The sequence below is a fragment of the Cibotium barometz genome, chromosome 50 (genome assembly GCF_041138505.1).
Source record: "Cibotium barometz isolate CiBa-2024 chromosome 50, ASM4113850v1, whole genome shotgun sequence".
NCBI classification, from domain to species: Eukaryota; Viridiplantae; Streptophyta; class Polypodiopsida; order Cyatheales; family Cibotiaceae; genus Cibotium; species Cibotium barometz.
In genome coordinates, this window is record NC_141095.1 from 25855641 (window position 1) to 25882848 (window position 27208).

Sequence of the window (27208 nt, forward strand, 5' to 3'; positions counted from 1 at the left end):
CATAAGCAACTCCATCCAAAAAGTTGGCCAAGTTCCACATGGTCCACATAAGCAACACAGGGCTGCAATATAAAATTCTTACTTAAGAAATCCATCTAGAACCATATAACATAATACCAATAAGAAACCTTACCTTGAGCCTCACACCTAAGAAGAAACCATTGCTTTCATTCTTGCTCATCCTACATAGCTAAGGGATTGCTTTGATGCTCAACAGTTATGGATGCTCATCAGCTCCTTTGTTATGCATTTCACTGTTGGAAGAAGCTTTCATCAAACTCGCACGGAGACCAACTCTCAAAAATCGCCCATTAGTTTTTCTTCAAAGGTTGCCTTGCCTGACACCAGGGCATCAAGAGCCAATGTCTTCCTTTCTTTAGAGTTTATGTTAGACCAGAAAAAAACACTGGTTCCTTATAAGGCTCTTTTACCACCCCACCCTATACCACCCCACCCACAAGGGAGGTCTTGGACGGCAAGACCCAGCCCAAGACTGATGGGCAGTGAAAATGGCCACCCAAGACTCATACTTAAAGCATGCATTAACAAATGTCCGCACTTGCACCCAAACAACTTCACACGTCCAATAATCTCATTCTTTTAACAGATACAAGATATATATTACAACCGGAGGGAGGCGATGTCAAATATATCATCAAGCCTTTGCTGCTCCTCCAAACAATGGTGTGTACATCTCTGGATACTTTCCAATGCCAAAATTTTATATCCACTCTTCCACTGCCGAACTCTCGTGTATACAAACTCCTTGAATGCTCCAATTTCAAGAAGCAGGTAGTAAAGAAAGCGGGAACACCCTCCTGCAATGAAGCCACCAAGTGATGGCAGACATAAATAATATGATGTTACACCTCCAAGCCAGAGTTGCTTTGCTGGCCCATCGAACAAAAGCATGAAAGGCATCAGTTGAAAAAATACGGAGCTTTCAAAACCTCCTCCAGTTGAAAGTCCCCTCTATCTGGAAGGGGCGGGAACTCCACTTCTGGAAAGCTTTTCTGAAAACTCTTCAAAAGCTGCCAACATCCAGTCACACCCAAAATCAAAAGTTTCTAAAAAAGCAACAGAAAAGCTAATGACAAATGAAGGACGTGATGGCCGGGGGGTTATCCCTGAAAGAGACATGGAAAAGAAACCTGACAAGTCTGAAAGAGAAATGGGATTCCTAAAACGCTGAAAACCTTAATATTGACCAACTGTCCTTTAAAAAAAGTTATTTCTATTATTAGCTTGAGCTGATTTAAAAGCACAAGAGGCCTGACTCTTAAGGCAAATGGCTCTCTGAAGCCAGTCACTCTGATCTTGAGGACCAACAGTCCAGACTGTACCAGGATAAGCCCGTGTGAGAAACACCCTTCCCAAGGGGGTCTGGGACACCGGATTTACCAACTCACTGGTTGATCACAGATGCATAACCTATACTTCAATAGATCCAAGGGTGAGCCCATGAGGGGTTCCAATTTGGATTCCATGGCTCTAGGTTTGGAGGTTGAACTAGAGACTGCTGATCTCTACCCGTTCCACTAACGGCGACCTGTGCATCCCAGATATGGTGGTGGGATCTACTGTCTCACTGGTTGATTGTAGATGTGATCTATTCCTCTATACCTCGGGCGTGAACCTATGGGTGGTTTTTGTTTGCATCTGTGGCTATAGGTTGGGATATGGGACCACAGGTTGGAAGGTGAATCAGAGATCAACCCCTACCCGCCTAACTATTGAATACCTGTGCTTGCTGTGAGTCCACAACACTCCAATTAGAAGCCTAACATGAAGTTCTTGAAAATTGGACAAGTTTCTTCATTTATAGCTCCTCAATATGAAAAATTATTACAGGACTATGAAGTTCCAGCCCTTTGTATTGGACGCTATGGAAATGTTTAAACAGCTGTCCGCACATGATCTGTTTTTGCCAACGAATATATCAAGGAATTAGGACTGCGCATAGCCCCCCCTAGACACATGGTTTGCAATGCGATAAAGTAAAAACAGCATTCAAAACAAGATGACTCACATTTTCAAGAACAGGCTGGCTATACAGCTCTACAAACTTTGCACGCAGAATCTGATTCATCCTGTCCACATCAGATGCATGTGTCCAGAAGGAGTCATGTACGCCTGCATAAGCATTTGTAATGTCAAATAGTTATAAAAGAGGAAAAATTAACATTGACACTTCCTAGAAGTGAAGTGAGTGAAAAAGTACCAGCAAAACACAACCCCGCTTCTCCACAGGCCAATGCAGTCATCATCATGTGAGTGCTATCAAGAGAATGAACAAAATTTGGGGGGAATGCAGTCTTCTGCCTTTGCACAAAAACCTGGCAAGAAAGTCACACAAAGGTGATAAGAATCAAGTTCTTTCACATCAACCTCAACACCTTGCCTTGCATAAATCAAGTGTGTTTCTTAGTACAATATGGAAGCACATAATCAAAGGTTAGAAGAAGGGAACCACAAAATCATACCCCTTTCACATTAACCTCAACATGTATGGGCCCTTGCATTGTATAATCAAGTGCCTTTCTTACTACACTATGGAAGCACATATTCAAAGCTTAGGAGAAGGGAGAACCACAAAAGCATACCGGCTGGTCATTGTCATTCCTTAACGAGAAAGTTTGGAGGGAAGTTTTTACCTGCAAAAGGAAAGACGGTAGTAAACTCTCTCTCCCTCTCTCTCTCTCTCTCTCTCTCCACCAAAGGGATGGCTCTTGTCATATGAGTGACCCAGCACAAGTCTTAAACATAGATTAACGCTAGCACACGAGACATTAACACTAATCGAAATTGAGCAAGTCACAAAGAGAAGGAGAGGGAGACCTAACCTACTGTATATTGCAAAACATGCTATATTTCCAATGATAAAGTTGGATTTTAAATCCTGCTTATTCATACCTACCTACTGATTCATACAAACGATTACCGGCTGTCCTCCACTTGTGCATGTTCTAACGCACATGAGAGCTGCCTGCTCTTGCTGATTCACAGCTTCTCTAGTGATCCAGATGCCTTGGTTGTTTTTTCCCTTTGTCTTGGCTTGAGAACCTCTATATCCGAATTGACCTGCCTTTATATACAGAAGTGATAGCAAGTTGGGTTCAGGTCAGCTAGGGCATTTATGACATCCAAAAAATCTTTTCTTGCGTTCATATTATGCCCGACTTGTGTCCCAACTATTGATCCACGTCCTTGGCACCTCCGCCCATCATCTTCACGACCTCCACATCACCGACGTACTCACCCATCTTTGGCCATTGGCTAGGATGGAGCTTGGAGGCTCAGGCCACAGAGACCACGACGGGGAGATGGTGACCTCCAGCCTGGAGGTGCTACTTTTTGTGTTCATGCATACTTCTATCGCAGTACCTCTTCCCCCTTCTTACAGGTACCTCCATTGTGTGATCCATGGGAGTTTGGAGCACGCGTACTCTCGCGCTCGGACAGAGTGGTGTTACATGGAGGATAGGATCCGCGCCCACTTAGCGCACCTTCGCCCTAGGACGGATTGTGATTATTCCCCATCTAAAAATGACCCTTGACCCACCTTTTTATAGAGAAGTGATGGCACGATATCGGCATCTTCGAAGGCCAACGACTGACTCGTTCGTACACCGACAGACAGAAGCATTCAAAGTGGCCAGAAGTAGTCAACTCTCTCTCCTCCTCTCATCCGGTGGACTGAAGCGAAGACCCTGTATTCTTTCTTTCTCTCACCTGGCGGACTGAAGCAGAACTTTGTCTCTCTCTCTCTTTCACCGTGCTCACGAAAAGCTTGGTCTCTCTTTTTATCATGCGGGGCTGAAACAGAGTGTCGTCTCTCTGTTTCATGGACTGAACAAGGAGTGAAGTCTTTCTTGCTCTTACACCAGACTGAACCAAAGCACTATTTTACTCCTCTCCAGGTTGAACCAGCAGGCGTTTGCTCTTTGTTCCTTCCAGGACTACCATATAGATGGTTGGGAGCAGCTGGCTATAAGATTCTCTATTTCCCACAAAACAGAGTGCTGCGCAGAACTGCATAAAAGCTGTCTATGGAGTGTAGCTCTTCCCCAGTACCGAGCTGCAAACAGGGTGGTACAGCAGGACAAAATTCTACATCACACTCTGATAAAGGCAAAGTGCCTAAACAGAAATCACGAAGCTGACTCAGAAAAAAAAAACGATCGTGCACCCCCTGAGCTCCCCCCCCTTCGTCGGTTTTGCGCATCCCCCCCCCCCCCCCCCCCCGGATTTTCGCTGCACACCCCCCCCTCCCCCCCTCTATCTGCTTCATTGCGCCCCCTTTTTTCACTCTCCGACACCCTGCCTGCCTTCCATCTTCGCTACCCTCCCCTTCAAGTTTTCAGAGCCATTTTTTTCTTTCTTTCTTTCTTTCTTTCTTTTTCTTTTCCTTTCTTCTCTTTTTTTTTCCCCTCCTCTCTCCAGCACCTGCCCCGCCCCCCTCCCCCCTCCCTAGCCTCTACCTGCAGCGGGCCCCACCTTCCCCCCCCCCTCTTTTTCCCGATTCCTCGTTCCCCTTTCCTCACAGGTTAATTCCTGACCCTTCAGGATTCTCTCATTTCGGCAAGCCTCGGCATTTTCTGGTCTTCACTCTCAGAAGGAGTCCATGACTGCCGCTCCGTCATCTCCAACCGAGGCAGCCGTTGCTTGCATACCCTTCTCCAAAGCGGACCTTCAGGTTCTTGCCCCACGACTATCGCAACATTAGAGGCTTCCGCACTGGTTTGCAAAATTGTTGGTATCCGCCCTCCACACGGACAACTCAGGGATCTTTTCCAGGCAAGCCTCATAGGTGAGCCTGCAAAGATCACAGGCATTCACCCTCTGGGGCGTGGATACTACCAGGTGGAGTTCGACTCGCCCACGGCGTGAAATCGAGTCATGCAGCTGAGCTCCCTTGCATTGCGTACGGCACAGGCTTCTTTGTGTGGTGGCAGCACAGCTTCGATACTACGTCTAATCCTCTGGCTGGCATGTCGAGCTTCCCAAGCCCTAGGTAGGAATACCTTCCTCTTCTCCCGGTGATAGGTGGTGCCATTTAGACGGGCAGCTGGGATTCCATCCCTCCACATCTCTAAGGCCTCGCCGAATTCAGTGCCTCATTGTCTATCTATTCCTAGCCTCGTTGGAGTATTCAAGCCTTCCAGGTCAATGCTTTATCTGCAGACAGATGGGACATCTAGTTAGAGCTTGCCCTCAGTGGCAATCCAGGAGACGGCCTCCGGTGGTCCCCCCTCCCCCCCCCCCCCCTTTTTCACATTTTGATCCTCCCCAGGGGCCAAAGAGAGAGGCACATTCCTAGACAGCGGAGCATCAGGCCCTGACTGCAAACAACTCTGCTACTGGAGAGTGGTGGATGGTTGGCCAGCGCCCGAGCCATTAACCTACCACCAGAGCTGAGCGCCGCCGCCACGCGCGCCAGGCTGGCAGAGCTCAGGAAGATTTGGTTCTGTCAAAGAATTGTTTCGAAAATTTATCTCAGCACATACCTATCGGCGGCGGGCCCCCTAGTCACGGAGCGAGCCCCCTCAGCCCCACTAGTTTGGCAGCTGATTCTTCGTCGTGATGCCCCCCTGGCCCTCAGTGCCCAGCGAGGTCGGCAGACCCCACCGAGCCCTCTATGAGACCTCCCAGTAGCCTTCCCCTCTTTTGGATCTCTCCCGGTAGCGCCGCTCTCCGGCCTCTGCGCCGCGTGGAGGCGAGGAGGCGGCGTAGAGGCGGTGGAGGCAGGGAGGCAGTGGAGGCGGCGTAGAGGCCGGAGAGCGGCGCTACCGGGAGAGATCCATACTTCTATCGCAGTTCCTCTCCCCCCCTCTTACAGGTACCTCCATTGTGATCGATGGAGTCCAGAGTACGTACTCTCGCGCTCAAAAAGAGTGGCGTCACATGGAGGACAGGATCCGCGCCCACTTGGCGTGCCTTCGCCCTAGGACGGATTGTGATTATTCCCCATCTAAACCCTTGCCCAAGACTCTTCGAGTGGAGGGTAGTTCCGCTAGGTCCACCTCACACAGAGATTAATAAGAGGATAGTCTCACGAAACATAAGGGGGGGGCTCAATGCTTTCATAGACAACACGTCCTCAGAGGAAAGCTGCACAGAGTCCTAGTGGGAGGACCTATTGACATTTTTTTCCTTCAGGAGCATCACCTCTCAAAGGGGCATAGCCACCGATGCGAGAAGATTTTACCAGGCAGGAGTAATAGTTTCTGGCCTCCTTCCTTCGGCCCTTCAGGGACGCAAAGAGGAGTTTGCATCTTTGTCAGTGAGCACCTTTCGTCAACTGTGACTGGCTAATGAGTCATTGTCCCACGGCGTGCACAGGGACGCAGGAGTAATACTTTCTGGCCTCCTTCCTTCGGCTCTTCAGGGACGCAGAGAGGAGTTTGCATCTCTATCATTGAGCAACTTTTGCCAACCGTGACAGGCTCACCATTTTGATTGGAGAGGATAGCATTGGCTTCCTCAATGTTTATGCCCCGAACGCCGTTGCAAGTAGAACCCTCTTCTGGAGAACAGTTCGGCAGGCCCTTCCTCAAGCTGACTTTTGGTGCATGGGTGGTGACTTCAACATGATAGAGGCAGCAGAGGACAGACTTGGAGGAGGTACGGCCACAGTCTCAAGAGCAGAGTACGCTGCATGGGAGGAGTTGATACTGGTACTTAGGGAACATGACCCTTGGCATCTTCCAGAGTTTGGGCGTAGCCTTGGAGCCTCAGCTTCTCAAGATTAGATAGGAGGAGCACCAGACCCAACCTCTCTAGACTTGACAGGTTTTACGTTGATGAGTGGGCTTGCAACCGTGGGGGATTGATTGGTATCTTGGCAGGCACTTCCTTTTCATATCACGCCCCGATTATTTTGTCCCTAGAGGACCCCTAGAGGCACGATAGGCATGTGAGCTCTAGGATTCTGGACAGCCTCATTCAGGACTTTGAGATTTGCAGCAAGATAGAGCAGATTTGGGTGGGACTTGACTTTACTTCAGGCTCTGGTGCATGCACACTGGATGTTGGTCTAGCGGAGACTAGCAGTTTCTTGCAGGAGGCAACACATAACAAATTGGAGGAATTTTGGGAGCAGAAGCGGAGTCTGAGGAGGGGCCTGGCCTCTTTACAGCGGCTTCAAGAGTGTTACACGGATAGCCCATGGATTGAGAGTCTGCTTGCTGTTGCCCGCACGGAGATTAGATCCATTGAGGAGAGGAGGGTGAAGTATGGATACCATGCCAGAGCTTCATTCTGGACCCAGGCTAGGGACACAGTCACAGGAGATTTCTTCGAGATAGCCAGCCCCACAAGAGGAGAGATGGTGTTTGCAGACTGTAGGTGCCAAGACGGAGCTATTGTTTTTGAACCCCCCCCCCCCCCCCCCCCCCAAATGTGAGAGCCATTTTCCCTGATTTCTTCCGCTCTCTTCTCACTCACAGGTCCCCCATTATCCCCACAGGCGATGGATGAGCGCAAGAGGGTCTAGCGACACACGAGAGAGGTGATTCCCCCCTTGCTTAGGTCCTTCTTACTGACTCCATTCATAGCGGAGGAGTTGGCGGAGGCAGTGACCGCACTACCCAAGGGCAAATGCCTGGTGGTGGGGACGAGCTTCTTGTATCTTTCTTTCTTTGTCACTGGGATCTCATGGAAGGCGGTGCCTTCAATGAGATTGTTTTCACAGGTGCCATGCAAGAGAGGCTCTCATAGGGTCTGATACACTTGATTCCTAACGAGGGTGGTGACAGATTGGAGATCTGGCAGTGGAGACCCATCACTCTTCTTGGGACGGCCTACAAGATCTTGGCCAAGGCCATCAGCAAAGACTTCAGCCCTTTCTCCCAGACTTGATTCATGACACTTAGACCGGCTTTGTTCAAGATCGAAGCATTCTGGACAACATTTTCACCTTCATCATCATGGCAAAGACAATTTTCAGCTTGTGTTGACAGCTGCTGTTCATCATCATTCAGCTCTCTAGAATGGCTGATTTCAGTGTATTGTATTGCAAGTTTTTCTTCTTCAATTTGTCTTCTCATAGCTTGCATTCGCTATACAAAGCTGAACAAGGTGAAATCTATATCCTCTTGCATGTGCATGAGAAGAGGATGCACAACTGCACGTACCAAATCAACAAAAAGAGCATGCAACAAATAACTCTTATTAATCATAAGTAATCTTTCATGAGGTAAGGGACAGTCATTGTCAGCCATGCCAAAGTACAGACCAAGCCATACTAGCGAATGATCAGAAAGACGCAATGTATAATCAATCCATATCTTACATTTGTATGCATCATATTGAGTAGCATTTAGAAGGTGCAATCTATCCAAACATGCCCAATAATGCAAAATAACATTATGATGAAAAGTATAACCCTTTGAAGTTTGAACGCGGCATAAGCTGTGTCCACAAATCGCATGCATCCAAAGAAGTCATTGTTTGCATCCAATCCTGCCTTTCAAAGGACATCTAATGAGAGGTGTTATCATGAAAGTCAGGCGAATTATTGAAATCCCCTGTGATGAAAGCACTCGAAAAAACGTAAGGAGCACCACATCTCAATTCTATATGCTGAAGTTCGTGATGCATAAAGACTCGCAAATTCATATAGCTCTCTTGCAATCATACATTGTACCACAAGACAACGGCCATTCAGATCATCGTGGGCTAATACACACTGTAAATCATGCTTAACCATTACGAGGTACCAGAAAAAGTTCCAGTTCTTGCATAGAAGATTTGATATCCAAAGAAGACCCCTTGTCTTCCAGCAAAACTATGCTCATTATGCTCTTGCAAACAAACCACATGGGGATGCATAGTATTTACATATGATCAAAACGGCTTCCATTTATTCACATCACAAAGGACTTGTATATTGTAAGTAAAGAAGCTGATTAGTATAGACATATTTACAATGCGCATGGCAGCCTGACTGGTCAAGTCACCATGCAAAGAACGCTCTACAGTTTGAACATCAACCATATTTTTGGGCATCGAATTTTCTGCATCATGCGCGAACAAAGAATCACCTCTCACTACTGCTGCCCACATCCTTCCTACTCATGTAATATTGCTCCCTTTGTCAGGCACGAGGGTAGGCGATGAATATGTAGAAGCTCCCTTTGTCCAGTTACGAGAAAGCAGAGGCCTCTGTCTAGGAGTTATTGTTTTTTTGGGAGTCTGCCATGCAGCAAAGTCAAGTTTGTCTTTATCTTTCACATTCATTGCATGAGAGCCTGTCGAGGCGACTTTTATCCAAACCTGCATGCTGTGAATGATTTACATTCTTCCTCTTTTGAGTTTGAACTGATAAAATAGGAGCAGTTTGAGGAGAGAACATGGCCGCAATAAAAGTGACGGACATTTTGATTGCATATGTCCTAACTTTTTACAAGTAAAGCAAGAACTTGAAAAATTTTCCCATTTAAGCTTAAAGAAAACTTCTTGTGTCAGGATCCCTTGCATTTCAACATCCATTGCTACCCTATCAGGGGTTTTTTTGTCTGTATCCCAAAGGATATAGAATCTATTTACACTGCCGAAAGATCTGGGAGGGCATACAACCTTACCCAGTGATTTAGCTAAGAAAGGGAATGCAGGGTGCATATAAACTAGGAGATCCACCACTTCCACCCATACAGTGTACCTGTATTTACTAAAATTTTGATAGTCCTTGAAGGGCGACCAAGGGTAAACATGCACCATTTGTTGTCCTAAGAACAAGGGCAACTTTTCCAACAACATTTGTTTATGCTAAGATTCAGTGAGAATCAACTCATAAAAACCCCTTACTGCAGAGTACATCCACCAAGCATGGCTTTTATCCATTGACCAACCCCTTCCACAAAACATCCACCAAGCATGGCTTTTATCCATTGACCAACATCCGCTGCAGCAGCTGGCATTTTACCAAGAAAAAAAATAATTACTACTTTCTAAGGTAGTCTCGTTTACAGGGTCGAAGAGCACATGACTCGGGATTTTCAAACGGAAATCTGACACAGGCGCATCCCACGCTTGTGAGATATCTGCAAAGCCTTCTCAAGAGTGTCACAAAACTGCTGCAGTTCAGGAATTTCACAACAGAAAGGCTGCGAATCAAAATGCAATTGTTTGCGTTTGGGACCAATAGACAATTCCCTTCTATTGGTAAGTAGTTACAGATTGGGCCATGAAGGAAGAGAGAGGAGAAACACAAGCAAAAGATACAAGAAACACAAACACACCGACAAGAGGAGAGGGGGGCATAGCAGAAAGGAAAAAAGAAGGCAAACTATTAAGTACAGAAGAAAGAGGAGAGACAGAAAGCGGGCATGCGCACACACACAGTTGCACCCGGAAGAAAAAAAGACGCTTCACACGAGAGAGAACGGGAGAAGCTATGAACAACAAAGGAAGACGTGAAGCTGGAGCCGGAGCACGTGGCAGGTTGCAGGCAAGCAGTGCTGCAGAGCAGCAACAAGAGGCCGGCACTGCAAAGACACCGAAGGGCGACCAGCAGCCAGCGCTGCAGAGGCAGCAAACGACAGAGGGTGGCCGGTGCTGCAAAAGCAACAAATGGGGACAGGGCAGCCGGCACTGCAGAAGCAGCAGAGGGCGGCAGATAGTAGGTGGTGGTGCGCAAGCAGCTCACACACAGACACCACACCAATCAAAGTCACACACACACACATTATATATATACATGTATAATATATACCTAGATGAATCAAAGAACATGCCCAAATTCACCTTATAAGAATGTGCAATTTATAACCTCATGGTAGTCATCCACAAGACAATAAACCATCAACTCCATCATGCATAGTATGGACTGGATACTACGACATCCCCACTAATGTCTATACACACCCATACATATATGTGTGTGTGACAGTGTACACACACACATATAAAAATGTGTGTGTGTGTGTGTGCATATATAAATATATATATGTAAACACACACACACACACACAAAAATATATTCTATATTAGTTATTTTATAAATTATCCAATTAGTATATTGCTAATTAATAAAGTTGGCCAATTATGTTGACATTATAATAATTATTTAATTGAATATGGTTGATTATTTAAATAAAACATATGATCCATTAGTTATCTAATTAGTTTTTTAGTGTAGGTATATAAATTTAAATACAAATTGATATTGTTAGTTATAGGATGTATAATTAATTAGTTACAGTAAGAATATGTCTATCTGTAGGTGCATATGTGTGTGTGTGTGTGTGTGTGTGTGTGCATGCGCGCGTGCCCGCACACATGCTATGATGAAACTTACTTCAAAAAAATGAGCTTTAATAAAGAGGCGGCAGCTTGCCTCAAGGGAAAGTAGGAAGAGAAGGCTGCAGCTAGAGGATGCAGTGACCCCAGGAGGGGATACACAACGGCGGCTACACATTAGTAAGGAAAATGGGTTTTCTTTTTATATGAGCTCGCATTTCTAAAGCTCTACATAACGTGGCAGGCCTTTAAAAGGCGTTCCAATCCTATCTTATCCAATTACAACATACTCTTGTATAATGTCTCATGTTAATACACGCTATGACCTTAACATCCCAGCACCAAATAAAATTTTTATTTTTTTAAAGCACGATCATATCCTGTGACTTCACAAGTGACCTTAGGTAACTAATGACGATCATATCTTGTAACTTACAAGTGACCTTTGGTAAATAATCAGCTGAAACTGCACGCAACACTATAGAATGTACCTGTTTCCATCCAGGCTTTCGATAGGGCTGAACTATAGGTAGCCCCAAGAGGGAAGACCATTTCACAGCCTCATTTTCGCTGGCAACCAGCTGCAACAGAGCAAAGAATCTTATCAGAAACACATGCATGGGAAAACAGAGCAAAGAATCTTATCAGAAACACATGCATGGGAAAACCGTCACACTTTCTTTCAATGGCAATGTCCATATACGTGAGTCTAGCAAGTACCTTTGCACACTCTGAAAGCCAATTCATTATACCCTTGGCCTCTTTGAACATCTCCCCAAGAGCTTCCAATGTTGTCTGTATTGAGACCAGGCATCCATCAGGATATGCTTTATACCCTCAAAACTTTCTAGAACAGTTCCTCACTTTGAACTAAAAGAGAGAAAACAAAACAAAGGTTCACGACAAGCTTGTGTTTGTGCATGCATGCAGGAACCTAAACCACCTTGCTCGTAAGGATAGTGACCAACTTGTTGGGGTGAGCTATGTAAAGTATCTTCCCCAAACACACAGATTGTTCTTGTTCATAATCAGAAGTGTAGGAAACAAGGACCTAGCCAACAAGTTTGCTAAGAACGATAATTAGCCTCTAGTTAGCTTTTATTGACTCTTGGCCCAGTCCCGACCTCATCCTTGCTAGCCCTTGGTCCTTGGTTGGGTCCTACGCCAGGCTAAGCCCTAACCCTAGCCTTCGGTTAGCACATCCCTTTAACTCCGGGTTATCCTAACCCCCAGTTAACACTGGCCCAAGTCCCATTTAGAGATTAACACCCCCATCACGAGTTTCATTCATCCAACCCAAGGGGAGGTCCTTTTCGAGAACCACTCAATGCTAGGCAACAAGTTTGCTAAGAACGATAATTAGCCTCTAGTAAGCTTTTATTGACTCTTGGCCCAGTCCCGACCTCATCCTTGCTAGCCCTTGGTCCTTGGGTGGGTCCTACGCCAGGCTAAGCCCTAACCCTAGCCTTCGGTTAGCACATCCCTAAAACTCCGAGTTATCCTAACCCCCAATTAACACTGGCCCAAGTCCCATTTAGAGATTAACACCCCCGTCACAGGTTTCATTCATCCAACCCAAGGGGAGGTCCTTTTCGAGAACCACTCAATGCAATTATTGGCTATGGTTGATGCCTTTCCCTCTCCAATGATGTGAATTGCCTCATGTCCTTCCTCCCACCAACATCATGTTTAATCACAAGAGAATTTCAACTTGTTGGGGTAAAGGCATTATGCCCACCCTTATAGTGTGTACTAGCCCATAAGTTATAGTACATAGTACACTTAGTACTTTTAATGTACTAAGTGCACTATGTGTACTAGAGCAAATATACATGTGTGATAGGGGAGTCACACACTCATTCCAATGAGTTGATTTATCCCCACATATCTCTCTCTCTCTCTCTCTCTCTCTCTCTCCCTTCTTCTCTCTGTGTATGTCTCCCACATGAAAACCTAACCCTAATTCTCCCAATCAAACTGGTATCAGAGCTTAGGTAGTTGTCTTGATCCTCTCCCTCTTCCCCTCTATGGCTGCACCCAGCTCTTCACACAATCCCTCTTTTATGCTGGTCGCAATTCTGCTAGCTCTCTTCTCTCAGTCCCGTGTGATCAGCATACTGTCCCGTGTGATCAGTATCAGTACATACTGTCATGTGCAATCACTGGTCGCACTGTACTTTGCTGCCCAGCAGCTGGGCGTAGGCAGCCAGCAGACGTGGGCTGCCCAGCCAGCAGCGTGGGCTGCTCAGCTGCTGCCCAGCAGCAGCCACGCTGCCCAACCAGGCAACGCAAAGGGCTGCCCAGCCATCCGTACCTGCACAGCAGCAGGCGCATCAGCATCAACACACGCACAGCAACGAGCAGCAGCAGCATCATCGTGCAGCACCCTTTTCAGCAGCAGCAGCATCCGATTCAGCATCATCAGCAAGAAGCCCCACCCCCCCCCCCCTTCTGCAACAGCATCAACACAAAGAAATTCAGCCTGCAAATTGTAGAAAATCAGAAAATTAAGAGGTATTTGCCTTCAATTTTGGGATTTTCCTTGTCAATTATCATCAATTGAGCACGCACAGGTTGCAATGGCTCAAATTTGAGCACAATTGGCAAAATTGGTGACATTGGTCACATTCTGGGTCAATTGGCAGGACATTGGCCGTTAAAATTTGGGGCTTTTGATGTAATTGTGCCATTGGGCATTCATACATGCTGTATGATGTGAGCAATCTCACATTCGGGCCAAAATTGCAGGAAATTGCAGTGCAAATCAAAGGGCTTTTGTGCCGATTGGATTGATTTGCATGCAAGCACTCGCATTTGATGCTTTGGGCAATGTGTTGATGCCTGTCAAGCACTCAATGTGCCTGTAAATCAAGGGGCTTTTATGTATTGGATGTGTATGTGGCCAGGGGAAAGCATCGTGAAGACTCTGGATGCCTTCATGTGCGTTAATGTAACATGTATGATCAGAAATTGATCTTAAATCAAGGGGCTTTTCAAGATTTTATGCTTGTTGAGCTTGGCAAAGCAACATGCAAGACTTTTATGCTTTGAATCCTCAAAAATCCACTTACAGTCAAGGGGCTTTTGCTCAATTTCAGTCCGGGACTGTTGTATGCAGTGGTGGGGACTATAAAAGTCTGATTTTCACTCATTTGAATTTTGGACAGCCAGGAGAGCATTTATTGCTACTGTACCTGCTGGTACAGATTTGGTACAGCTTTGTACAAGTTTTGACATGGCTGCACATTGATTTGAGTGAGGAAAAGGCTCAATTTCAGCTGCTGTACTTGCCGGTACAGGTTTGGTACATCATTGGTGAGCACTTGGTACTGTTGTACAGTACTTTGGAAGGGCAACAGAGCACATTTAAGGTGCTGTCCTAAATCTGCAGCAACCAGATTTTGGTGATTTTATCACATACAGTGGGAGTAGAGTTGCATTTGTGCTTCCGCAGTGGGAGATAAACTTTGGGAGAACAACTGTGAGCACTTTGTGTGCTTTTGGTGCAGTGTTTGCACATTTTACAGGGAGTCAGGCATTGACACGTTGCATATTGCTATGGCAACCACAGGTGAGAGCTCTTCATTGCTTCACATCAAGAAGCTTGAAGGCTCACATAACTATGACATTTGGCAAACCCAGTGCTATAATGTGTTGCTCCAGAAGCAGCACCACAAGCCTACCAAAGAAAGGGGTGTTTTAATGCCCGCTTCTCTTACTACTGAAGAATGGGAAGATATGGATGAGCTGGCAAGATCTACTATCAAGTTGTCTGTGTCAGACTCTTTTACTTTTCAGCATTCGTGAAGAGAAGACAGCTTGGGGAATGTGGCAAAGATTGCAGGACTTGTATGCCCAGCAAAGTGCCTCAAGCAAAGTGTATTGGTTGAAGAAACTCATAGGTCTTCAGATGAAGGAAGGGGCGTCTATGGCAGCCCATCTAAATGAGTTTAATGGTATTGTCAACCAGGTCATTAATCAAAAGTTGGCAATGGACGATGAGTTCAAAGCCACTTTTCTCTTATGCACTTTGCCAGAGAGTTGGGACACATTCAGGACAGCCACTAGTAATTCGAATGCTATGCTGTCATATGCAGATGTTGAAGGTACTCTTCTTCAAGAGGAGATGAACAGGAAGAACAACTCTATTGGAAAGTCCAATGCAATGAATGCACGTAGGAGATCCCAGCAAAGGGGTAAAAGCCAAGAACGGGGAAGGAGCAAGTCCCCCTCCAAAAAGGACTTGGAATGCCATTATTGTGGCAAGAAGGGACACATCAAAAAGCAATGCTATAAATGGAAAAATGATCAAAAGGAAAAGGGAAAAGGCAAAGACAAAGACAAAGATGAAGCCAAAGATGTAAAGCCAAAGGGCAAAAGTGGAGTCAAGATTGAAGAAGTCAATGTGTCACATGTAGGTGACAGTGAGGATGAGGTCCTATTCACATCTTCACTTGATGCCCATTCACTTCTTGCAGGAGATGGTCATGGTATGCACTCATGGATCATTGATTCAGGTGCCTCCTTTCATGTCACATGTTGCAGAGACTTGTTTGTCAGGTATACTGCTGGCAATGAAGGAGTAGTTTATTTGGGTGACAACCATGCATGCAAGATTCTTGGCAGAGGTGATGTGAGGCTTGTGTTTTCAGATGGCTCACAGCTTATGCTCCATGATGTCAGGCATGTGCCTGAGATCAAGAAGAACCTGCTTTCTACTCGACAGCTTGATGATGCTGATTATGTTACCACATTTGGTCGTGGAAAGTGGAAGATTAGTAAGGGCTCACTGGTTGTTGCCAGAGGCTCTAAGGTGGACACTCTTTACTTCATGCATGCAGGTGTTTGTCTCGCCCTAGTACTTGTTCTGATTGTCTGTTCAACTCTAAAGTATTTGGCTTGCATCATCTTCTCCGAGTTTATGGAGAAGTGAATGGCCATAAAATTCGCATTCTTCTAGATCCTGGCAGCTCACACAACTTTGTTAACTACAAACTTGTGCAGAAATTGAGTCTTGATATGACACCCAGCGATCATACCTATGAGATACGCCTACCTGCGGAAAGGCAAGTATGGGAGCGCTCTCTCCGACTCTATTTGGACTATACATTGATGAGATCTCTAATTATATTGGGACACGAGGGGACAGAGGAGCCCAGTTGGCTGGCACTTGGATACCTCTGCTCTTATATGCTGATGATATTGTGCTTATAGCAGACTCACCAGAGGGTATGCAGAGGCACTTGGATACTTTACATGCTTATGCACAGGACCAAGGTTATGGTGTTTAACACTACAGCTCAGTGGGTCTAGAGATCAGCGCCTATTTTCACATATGGGCAGGAGACAATGGAGTATGTTGACTCATACACATATCTTGGAGTGGTGTTCACTGGGCCCACATTTTCCATGAGGGGGGCAGCAGAGGCCAGATTGACTAGAGGATATGCAGCATTAGGAGGTCTAGAGAGGATGTGCTCACAGGTACAGTTTCAGGAGCCACGCACTAAGCTGTGGCTTTTTGACACGCTGGTCACATCGGCTATGCTATATGGAGTACAGATCTGGGGGCCTAGCCTAGATCATCACAGTCGATCAGGACGCACATACGATGGATGGAGATCGATGGAGAGACCACTTGTGTCCATGATCTCCAGGATGATTCGGGCTAAGGCCTCGGTATCCCATGAGATTATCAGAGCCGAGATGGGAGCACCACAAATCGTAGTCGAGGCTCTTGCCAGATCAGTGTCCTTCATTCATAGCACCTGGGAGCTTCCCCGACACCCGTATGCATGACTTGCTTTAGAGTCCTCTCATCAGCTAGCCATGGAGGGAGACAGTTCATGTTGGTATGCGCAGATAGCATCGTGGTTTGAGCTCCACGGGTTCAGTTTAGACAGACTTCCACCCTTCCAGTACTCTCTGGAGGCACCCCCTCTCACCTTGACACATTCTGAGATTAGTAGAGTCATGAGACAGGACCTCATTCAAATGGACACTAGGAGGACATGGCTAGAGCCCTCACAGGAGTTGGGGACGAAGATGGCTTTCTATAGAGACCATCTTCTCCGCACCACTGAGGATGGCTTTATACTTAGACCGAGCTACATGGATACCCATCTGTCTCATGGATTGTGGTGCGCCATTGGGCAGATCCGCACCTCTTCACATCAATTAGAGATAGAGACAAGCAGATTTACAGGCATACCTCCACGGGACAAGATTTGTCAGATTTGTTGGATAGAGCTAGAGACAAAGGGGCACTACATCTATCGCTGCATAGCATATTATGAGATTCGAGGGCGCTACCATTGCCTTTTCAGAGAGGGATTTGGACCACTGGCTAGAGTCATGGACTATTGTGATCAGCAATGCTTGGGTTTTTATCTCCTGGAGATCCGCAGGCTCAGAAAGTCCATTATCAGGAGCAAACGCCCGACTGGCAGGGAGTCCACACAGAGACAGATTACTGACTTCTTTAGAGGGAATACCCGAGAGGACACCCAGCCGACAGCCCAACAGTGGGCACCCCGTGGGACTCTAGTTGAGAGAGCTATCCAGTTGGGCAGATCCAGACGCCGGAGGGTTCGCGGATCCTCACATCGGAGACGGTGCCTACACTGGAGGATTCAGAGCATCATTGCAAGGCATTGGGCTCATCCAACCAGGCATCTCACTATGGCAGATATCCAAGCCATCCGGCAAAGACCCATGCTAGAGCTCCTAGGATGATTACCACTCCAGCCATATACTGTTGTACTCACTGTCACTTTTGTACTCCCCCATATTCATGTATTCATGTATCCATGTACTCATGTACCCCATTTTGACTAGTAGCATTAGCTTCCCACTCTCCCTAGTTGTTGCTTCCGGATGCTCCCTACTGATGTATTGTAGGGCTAGATACTTACCTTCAGTTCTTTCTTTTCTTTTCCAGACAGCGTATCAGATGTCACATTGTTGTAACTTTGGTCTCATAGGTCACTTTGGCCTTTTGAAGACGTTAATATAACATTTCATTTCACACATCATATGGATTGAAGCAAAAGGATCCTCTCTCTCTCTCTCTCTCTCTCTCTCTCTCTCTCTCTCATTTCGGACACCACGCCTATACCAGAGAGAGATGACAGAGATCAGAGCTCAGTTTCACAGAGAGGGTGCGGAGCGACTAGCTCGCTTCAGAGCACACCCAGGCATGTTCTTCAGGGAGTTGTGGACACCCCCTTCACTGATGTATACCATTTTATACCCCCAGTATGGTACAGGATGGAGCTAGCTAGGTTGCATATCATGATTGTATACTCCATGCATATAGCTTTGCATTCTCCTAGTAATAGAGCTCCATCCCCTGCACACCCAGATTCAGCTTTTTTATTCAGTACTTTTTCATTTTGTTGGGATGACACAGGATACCCCATACAGGTACTCCGATTTGTCTCATAGGCCGAGTTCGGTCTTTTGGAAGACGTTAATAAAATCTTTCTTTCTTTCTCTCTCTCTCTCTCTCTCTCTCTCTCTCTCTCTCTCTCTCTCTCACACTGAGGAGAGGTAACCAATGACATTATGGACTTTGAAGATAACATACAATATGCAACCATGGTTGTTTTTTCCCTTTTTTGAATCATACCATATCTGTTTTTGAGGGTCCAAGACATTCGAGAGGCAAGGAACTGTCGACGGGATTGATTCCACAAACCAATCCATGTAGTTGCCCATATGTTGCACCCTTTGTGGCGCAATGAGGACCAATACAACAAGGAGAGTGAAGTGGGATGGTAGGAGTACATCAATCGGTGGACAGGAGGTGATGTTAATCTTTGGAGACACCTAAAGGATGAGCTCTTGATTTTTTGCAATGGTAGCCATTATTTTGGTGGAGTGTAGAGAGCAGATGGAAGGGAACATGGGCACTTGAGAGGGTAGTGTGAGTTGGTGGCCGAAATGCCTATAAACTATGTTGAGCAGAAATGCTTATGAAACACCAGGTTATCTATGCCTACGAGTGATGCTTATTAATTGAGCCCACCTCTCATCCAAGGTGTGTGGTCAGGGTACCAACACGGAGTGCAAGTGGTAAAGTGGACATGACACCCGGTTGGCACGGGACTTATGTCTATGCCAAGGGTCATGTGGACCGATGCCTTGTTGGTAAGAGACTTATTTAGTCTCGTCCATTTCTTTGGGACATGGATTCTTCAGACATATTGGATTTTTGAGACTGTCTCGTCTCGCCCACTTGATGGGACATGATTATATCTTGAATATATGGCTTGAAGCTTAAAGTTGTGGACAACTTTCAAAAAGCTAGGGAGGATGTAACCAACCTGGACATTTCCCAGTATGAAAGGGGTCTGGTGGACTCCAGGATGTCTAAATATTTGGAAAGTACAAGCTTTGTGAATGGGGGATTATCCTAGAATACAAAGGACCACACTCCTAAAATTGAGGAGAGTTGCTATTTTTGGATACATACTGTATATATAATACTTATAGCATTTCTTATCTTCTTAATGATAGAAACGCCTTGCTATTAGAGTTCTCTCATAGGATTGCAGCTCGGGTCCTTGTGAGAGGAAATGGAGTACCTGGGCCCTCTTCCATACAAAGAAGAGGAACAAACTGAGCACTCCTCAATTGGAACAGTTGGTGTATTGAGCAAAGAGGAAACCCCATAGAGCCACGTCACGTGAACGTGGACAAAATCAACATCGAGAAGGTGAAGGATGTTACTAAGATTCCTCAGGATGAGCATGATATATATTCCATGCTCTATGAGGAGATGATGTCACCGACTCAGAGGACTCGATCACGTGTGGGAGCAGCCAGTGCTAGAATCAATGCAGTGGCAAAGACCAGTGTGGCTGCAAAGCTTCACGATGAACCACATGAGAGTCATGGCCTCCTCTTCTTGCACTAAGTCGGAGACATTAGAGGAGTCAGACAATGAGGACATGGAGGATATTGAAGATCCTTGAGGCTTGGTCTCGACTCCCAATTCATGAGTCATGACTTCTTGGATCATGGACATTTATTTCTATCATTTTGTATCAGACATGTTTTATTTTCTTTGATCACTCAATCTTGATGATTGAATCTTGAGAACTTGAAGACCTAGAGGATACAAATCCTTGAGGCTTGGTCCCGACTCCCGATTCATGAGTCATGACTTCTTGGATCATGGACATTTATTTCTCTCATTTTATATAAGACATGTTTTATTTTCTTTGATCACTCAGTCATTGATGATTGAATCTTGAGAACTTGTGATCATTTATGTCTTTTGTATTGCTAGTAGCTACTAGCCTCTAGGATTGCTAGCTATTTGACTCTTTTTTATTGCAGTCTTCAAAGCATATATGATGTCACGTGCACACCCGTGCCATGGCATAATCTCAGCATATTCCCTAGTTTAGGACAGCATCTTAGAGTAGTCTAGGGCATTAGCAAGGCTCTTGCTTGGTCTTATAAGCATTCAGCCTAGTTGGCCGCAACATGGGCACAATCGGCAGCATTAGAACAACATCCAAGGCCACACATGTGAAAAGCAACAACATTTAATGCTGATTTTCCATCAGTTGTGGACATAAAAGTAGGCCGAAAGCCTTTCATATGGCCAAACCAGCATTCTAGGAGCATATATAAGAACATAGTATCTTAGCTCATAATTTATCTCTTCCCTCCTTTGGGATTAGGTCATCATTCAATCAATAGAAGTGCATCAGACACCTTTTGGGCAGGCCAAAGACCTCATGAAGTAGTAAAGACATACATCTTTTTGTACCATAGTAATACATCGAATACCAACAGCCATCTCTCTCTCTCTTCTCTGTCTAATCATAATCAAGCTTAGGGCTAGATCACAGTAGAAGGCCTCCGCGCATGCAACATCGGTATCAGAGCATTCAGGCTCAGCTACTAAGCACATAGTCCCATGAAGCTGTACAGATCCATCAAAAGAATACAGCCATGGTAGCAAATGGAGTGGTCTGCAACAAGCAAAGCTGGAGGAAAGCACTCTCTAGGAGTATGTACTCGGAACCAGTACATCAGTTAGCTCTCAGATCAGTTCAAAAGGCCTAGCAACAGGCATGATCAGTTCCAGGTAGGTGAACCACCACCGTGTTAAGGGAAAGGGATGGCAGGCATGAGGACAGCAGTGGAACAGATGCTCAATTCTTCATCAAGACTTGAAGTGGAGTTCAGAAGTGGACGGTGTTCAATCAAAGTGTCAAAGTCTAGCAATCAAAGCAGTAAGTCAAAGTTAGTAGTCCAAGGAGGACAGAAGGATGACAGAGTATCCACCCCGTCATCAAGTTTGGCAGGAGGGCACACCCGTGCCATGGCATAATCTCAGCATATTCCCTAGTTTAGGACAGCATCTTAGAGTAGTCTAGGGCATTAGCAAGGCATTAGCGAGGCTCTTGCTTGGTCTTATGAGCATTCAGCCTAGTCAGCTGCAGCATGGGCACAGTCAGCAGCATTAGAACAGCATCAAGGGCCACACGTGTGAAAAGCAACAGCATTTAGTGCTGATTTTCCATCAGTTGTGGACACAAAAGCAGGCCGACAGCCTTTCATATGGCCGACCAGCATTCTAGAAGCATGTATAAGACCACATCATCTTAGCTCATAATTCATCTCTTCCCTCCTTTCGGATTAGGTCATCATTTAGTCAGCAGACAGCTTTTGGCCAAGCTCAAGAACTCATGAAGTTGTAAAGACATACACCTTTTTGTACCATAGTAATATACTGAATACCAAAAGCCATCTCTCTCTCTCTTCTCTGTGTAATCATTTCATTAAGCATCTACACGTGTTCCATAATCAAGCTTAGGGCTGGATCACAGTAGCAGGCTTCAGCGCATGCAGCATATGATATGCCATATGGCATATATCATTTGATGTATTGGTCTTTCAACTTTGACACTTCAGAGATTGTTTGAGGGCATCATCGTTCCTGAATCATGCATGGTAACTGATTTCATTTAAATTGTTGTAACTTGTCTTGACTAGTGCACACCACAGGTGACAAATCCAAAAGTCACTTGATAGTCTTTCAACAACTATGCTTCACATGATCTTGGTTTTACCAAGATCCACTATGATCTCTCTCTCAACACAGAAGGTCTGAAGTGGCTCAAGGTGGCTCTGTACCCCCTTTGCAAAGTTTGAAATAAGAACCATGTCATCAGCATATAAACGGATAGGCACTACTCTTTGTGCCTGGCGTGATCCTGTGCCCCCTAATCAATCAATAAAAACCGAAATCTCATCAGTATGCGAACCAAAAAGTGTGGGAGTTACCAGACAGCCCTGTTTGATTCCAACAGTGTTGTGAATGTCACTGAACATACCTCCCAATGCCTGAATCCCACCACTCACAGAGTCTATTACCCCATGTCACCTTTGGTAAAAATTGGATTCCTTGCAAGAAATCAAAAAGCCATGATCTCAGTATTGAGTCAAAGGCGCACAAAGCAGCAATGCTTTTGTGTTGTCACTCCTCAACAATCGACCTGAGGATGAAGATATGAACTAGGGTCAAGAAATTCCTCCTTAATACTGTCCCACCTTTGGCCCTCTGTCTCTGACCTTTTGCCATTAGATAATCTGAGCCTCCAGCACTGCGCTATATATTTGGCCAACGTATGACCAAACATGATGGTTCGGTAGTTATTTAAGTCCAAGGGGTCTACTGCTTTATGGATGGGGACGATGGTGTCTGAGAGAGAGAGAGAGAGAGAGAGAATAGAAAAAACTTACTAGACAATTTTTTTAAAAAAGAACTTACTTTTGCTGCATATGTTGATGCATGAAACAATTGATTATTATCATTGTCCTTGCCTCTTTCTTCAAGCCTACTAAGGATTTGGGCTCTCGCCCCAACAAATGTTACACCATAGACCGAGGTCATGACAGTCTGCTTAACAAGCTTCCGGTCAACCTACCAAAAAAAAAATCTAAACAGCTTACACGCCGCCCATAACTTCATATGCATAATATCCTAGTACTTACAGTAATTGTACATGTTACCAAACTACTCACTTGCCCAACCAGAGCTCGTGCAAACTCTGCATCTGGAAACACTGAAGGGTCTTTAAGAGCATCTCTTTCCATGATCTGCCGAACCCTGCAGCAGAGCCAACAAGATATTAGAATTTAGCCCAAAACAAGGGAGATCTACATCACTCATAAGTGAGCAGAATTTCTAGTTTTGCTGAGTTGTCACAAAGCCATCCATTGGCCTGTCTCCATCACTGCCCAACCACTGCCCTGGATGCATGGAGTCAGAGATAAAGCATAGGTTTGCCATTCTCTGAAATATAAGTCGCAGCTTTGCTGTTCCCCACATTCCTGACAGATATGCTGCCGCCCAGACGACATTTCCCTTCCTCATAAACCCATCAAATAGCTATGAGTTAAGTGAAATTTTATTAAGTCTCAAGAGAGGACAATTTACCTGTCAGCAATTCCAGAGTACACATCACAAGGCTTTTCTCCAGCGACAAGGTTTACAGATGCAGCTCCTGTCTGCAAAAAATCAAAGCAACCATATTAGACAACATACAATCCTGTAGCATAGAACAAAGTTGAAGCACGCTCGTGCACACAGAGACAGACTTAAAAGCAGCTACAGAGCTCCTGAAAGATCAAAACTAAGCTGAAAAAGCATGATAATGTTCCAACAAAGACTTACAGTATCCCTCCCTAATGCTGCATAATGTTGAAGTCCATTGCATGAGCCATCCTGTAGAACAAAGACACAGTCGAACACACCGAACTTTTTGATATACAGTTTACAATTCATAAAAACAACAATACATAAACACATCATACAATTTCGATATACAGTTTCCAATTCATAGAAACACCAATACATAAACACATCATTCGACAAAGGTACAGAAAAGGACCTGTTGCACAGGTGTATGGCAGATGAAATTCTCGGCATCATTCGACTCGAGAGCATCCCACAAGCTCATGCACGCTGCCAAGCATTGAAAAGGGTCCTCAGCTTTCAGCCACCATCTCTTCCCCTCTAGTGGTTGTACTGCTGAGTCCTTGATACCATCAATGTTGTCATCAACAAATGCAACACGGCCATCAAATGAAAGCTTGTCCACACCACCAGCAAAAACATTTGCAAGATGTATTTTCAACCAGCATAGCCCAGTCCGTCCCAATGGCCTGCCTTCCCCAAACTCTAACAGCCCACGACAGAGGTCTGAACCCAGATGATTCAAGTGTGGATGCATAGGATATGCACGCCCCCGAAAATCCAGATTGTGGGGATAGTAAAACTTCGATTCCTTCCTATACTTGCGTGCAACCTGCACATGCACAACCCGAATGTCCTTTAATTCGCCATCACTGGTGCAATGAAATTAGTAACAAGAGATCAGATCACAAAGATTTAAACCATAACACTAGCAGCTTTTTTAAAAAAAACTTAGGAGCAGCATTTCTGACAACAAATTTTCAAAATGTCTTACAGAAAGCTTAAGCTCAACATCACAACGTTGTGCATGCCTCTCACTATTTATACGCCTATTTTTGTGAAGCTCCCTCTTCCACTTCTTAATTTCTTGCTCATCCGTAGTATCTGGTTTTGTTCGCAACTCTACCTGAAAAAAAAAAAAAAAACACCTACTAAGCAAACATAAATCAGCAATGCATCTTCAATGTTTTACTTATGCAATATGCACTCTCTCCCCCCCTAATACTTTCGCAATGCTCTCTCTAGTGGATACTTTGCAACTCTCTCTCTCTCTCTCTCTCTCTCTCTCTCTCTCTCTCCCGTATGATCCACAGCAAACCATCAGTCCCACCCCAGATTATCCAGGCAGAGTTTGCTGCAGCCCCGACCGATGGAAGTGGAGGCACTCTTCCAGACAGTCACATACCTCCATCGCATCAGTCACGTGGATCCCCACAGGTACCCAAGGCTTGCCTTGGAGTCCTCCAGACAACTAGCACTTGAGGGGCACTCTAGAGTATGGTATGCACTAGTTTCCACTTGGTTCTCAGTGTACGGGCTCTGCATGGACCACCTTACCCCCCTTCAGTACAGTTTGGACTCCCCTTTTTTCCGGCTATCTCACGAGGATACCAATCGGGTTATCCGGTCAGATCTTCTTCGCCTCTACACACATTGCACATGGATCACACCCCCGGAGCTCCCCACGAAGATGCACTTTTACAGAGACCACTTCCTCACACTCACTAAGGATGGATTCATCCAGCAGCCGGGCTACTTGAGTGTTCACATGTCCCATGCCATGCAGATTGCGATTGGCCAGATACGGGTTTCTCCCCACCGCCTCAGAGTGGAGACAGGTAGAGCTGAGTGCACCTTCAGAGCTAGGAAGCTCGTATGGACACCCAGAGAGGAGAGGATTTGCCGACTATGCCACACAGAGGTTGAGACGGAGGAGCATTACATATGCCGCTGCCCAATATACTATGAGATCCGCAGGAGGTTTCACTGTCTATTTCGTGAGGGATTCGGTCCGCTCTCCAGGATCATTGACTTCTAGGACCAGCGTTGCTTGGGCCTCTTCCTACTTGAGCTCCACAGACACAGGGACACCTTCTTGAGACACAGGCCCCAGCCACCCCGCCCCCTCCCTCAGCAGCCAACCATCACCAGTTTCTTCCGGACCCAGGAGGTGGAGGATACCGACATAGTGGATTTAGTGGACCCTCCACGAGCTAGTCTAAACCTACCTCGCCCGAGAGGAGTTACCTAGGACCGAGCCTATCTCCAGCCTGCCCAACGCCCTTGACCCCCCCCGTCGGCCACGATCACCTCATCGGCCATACTCGTCAGCCCCATGCTTGAAATTTTGGAGAGTGGTATACCATCTACTCGGAGCTGATGTTGCTCGCATGTTTTTATGTTCTTAGTATTCCATGACGAGTTTCCATGGACAGTTTTGTATCACCCCAGTAAGATAGCTATATTTATGTTTTCTTTCTGTTTTATTTTCCATTCCATGATGAGATATGCCATGGACATCATTGTATCACTTTGGTCTCATAGGCCCATTGGGTCTTTAGTAGACGCTTAATATATCTTTATTTCTTTCTTTCTCTCTAGTGAAGACAATCAGTTTATTCTACTCTTTAGTCTCATTTAGTTTTTCTCTTTGACGAGACAACAACTTCATATGTACTCTCAGTTTTGGTCTCATAGGCCATTATGGCCTCTTAGAGACGTTAATATATCATTTCATTTCTCTTGGCGCAGACAGCCAGCCGAAACCAGATTGATGCACGGCTATACAGCTTTGGGCTCACTTGAGAAGCAATGCTCGAAGATACAGTTTCAGGAGCCAAGGACAAAGCTCTGGCTATTTGACACACTAATCACACCCGCACAACTATATGGAGCTCCCATCTGAGCTCCCATCTGGGGTCCTACTTTATACCACAGAAGGAGACGCAGGAAGGTGTAGCATGCGCCGAGCTAGGATCATGTGAAACAACGAAGCCTTTCTTTAAACCTGAGTTTAGTGAGTCTTTAGCAATCCTTTAAAACAGCATACATGAATCTGAAAATAGATGTAGTAGAGACGACACCAAATGGGGTCCCGAATTACCCACTGAAGGGCCCTCCCTGCAAGCAGGAGTATTTGCTTTGTTTCTTCTTCTAGAGAATTGTACACAAGCTGAACTGTGTCCACAGGACTGAGCAGACAAACTGACTGATTGACCGTCAAACCCAAGGACAAAGCAACCAAACGCCGAGCAGAACTGTGCATAAGCTTTAGGCGACTTTGAAGCTATCTTCGAGAGAAATACACCAGCCCGAGACTGAGGGAAGGTGTGTTGAAAACTCCTGCAGAGACCGAGCTTCTCTGCCTTGGGCTGAGAGCACAAGTATGGCTGCAAGTATGCATAGGCACAAGCCCGAGCACACATGCTTCACTTCTGATGATAATCTCTCATTTAAATCTGATGA

At 45.6% G+C, this 27208-nt stretch overlaps 1 protein-coding gene and 1 pseudogene across 3 annotated transcripts in view; one reads left to right on the forward strand and one right to left on the reverse strand.

Annotated features, from left to right (window-relative positions):
- Positions 1 to 527: 527 nt before the first annotated feature.
- LOC147609980 (DNA-directed RNA polymerase 2B, chloroplastic/mitochondrial-like) overlaps positions 528 to 27208 on the reverse strand; it is a 59044-nt gene continuing 32363 nt past the window's right edge. Inside the window, exons 8-20 of one of the 3 annotated variants that reach the window (XM_086787360.1) lie at positions 24738 to 24869; positions 24159 to 24575; positions 23942 to 23992; positions 23705 to 23775; positions 23290 to 23374; positions 23036 to 23188; positions 11962 to 12036; positions 11733 to 11822; positions 2604 to 2654; positions 2222 to 2336; positions 2030 to 2133; positions 951 to 1031; positions 528 to 818 (exon numbers count right to left, since the gene is read on the reverse strand). In XM_086787360.1, the coding sequence (XP_086643486.1) occupies positions 576 to 818; positions 951 to 1031; positions 2030 to 2133; positions 2222 to 2336; positions 2604 to 2654; positions 11733 to 11822; positions 11962 to 12036; positions 23036 to 23188; positions 23290 to 23374; positions 23705 to 23775; positions 23942 to 23992; positions 24159 to 24575; positions 24738 to 24869 (1668 nt within the window). In that variant the 3' untranslated portion in view covers positions 528 to 575. Of the gene's footprint in view, positions 819 to 936; positions 1032 to 1801; positions 1919 to 2029; positions 2134 to 2221; positions 2337 to 2603; positions 2655 to 11732; positions 11823 to 11961; positions 12037 to 23035; positions 23189 to 23289; positions 23375 to 23704; positions 23776 to 23941; positions 23993 to 24158; positions 24576 to 24737; positions 24870 to 27208 lie in introns of those variants that run through there. The other 2 variants (XM_086787361.1, XM_086787362.1) reach the window with 2 other exon arrangements.
- On the forward strand, positions 16541 to 17962 carry LOC147609981 (uncharacterized; annotated as a pseudogene).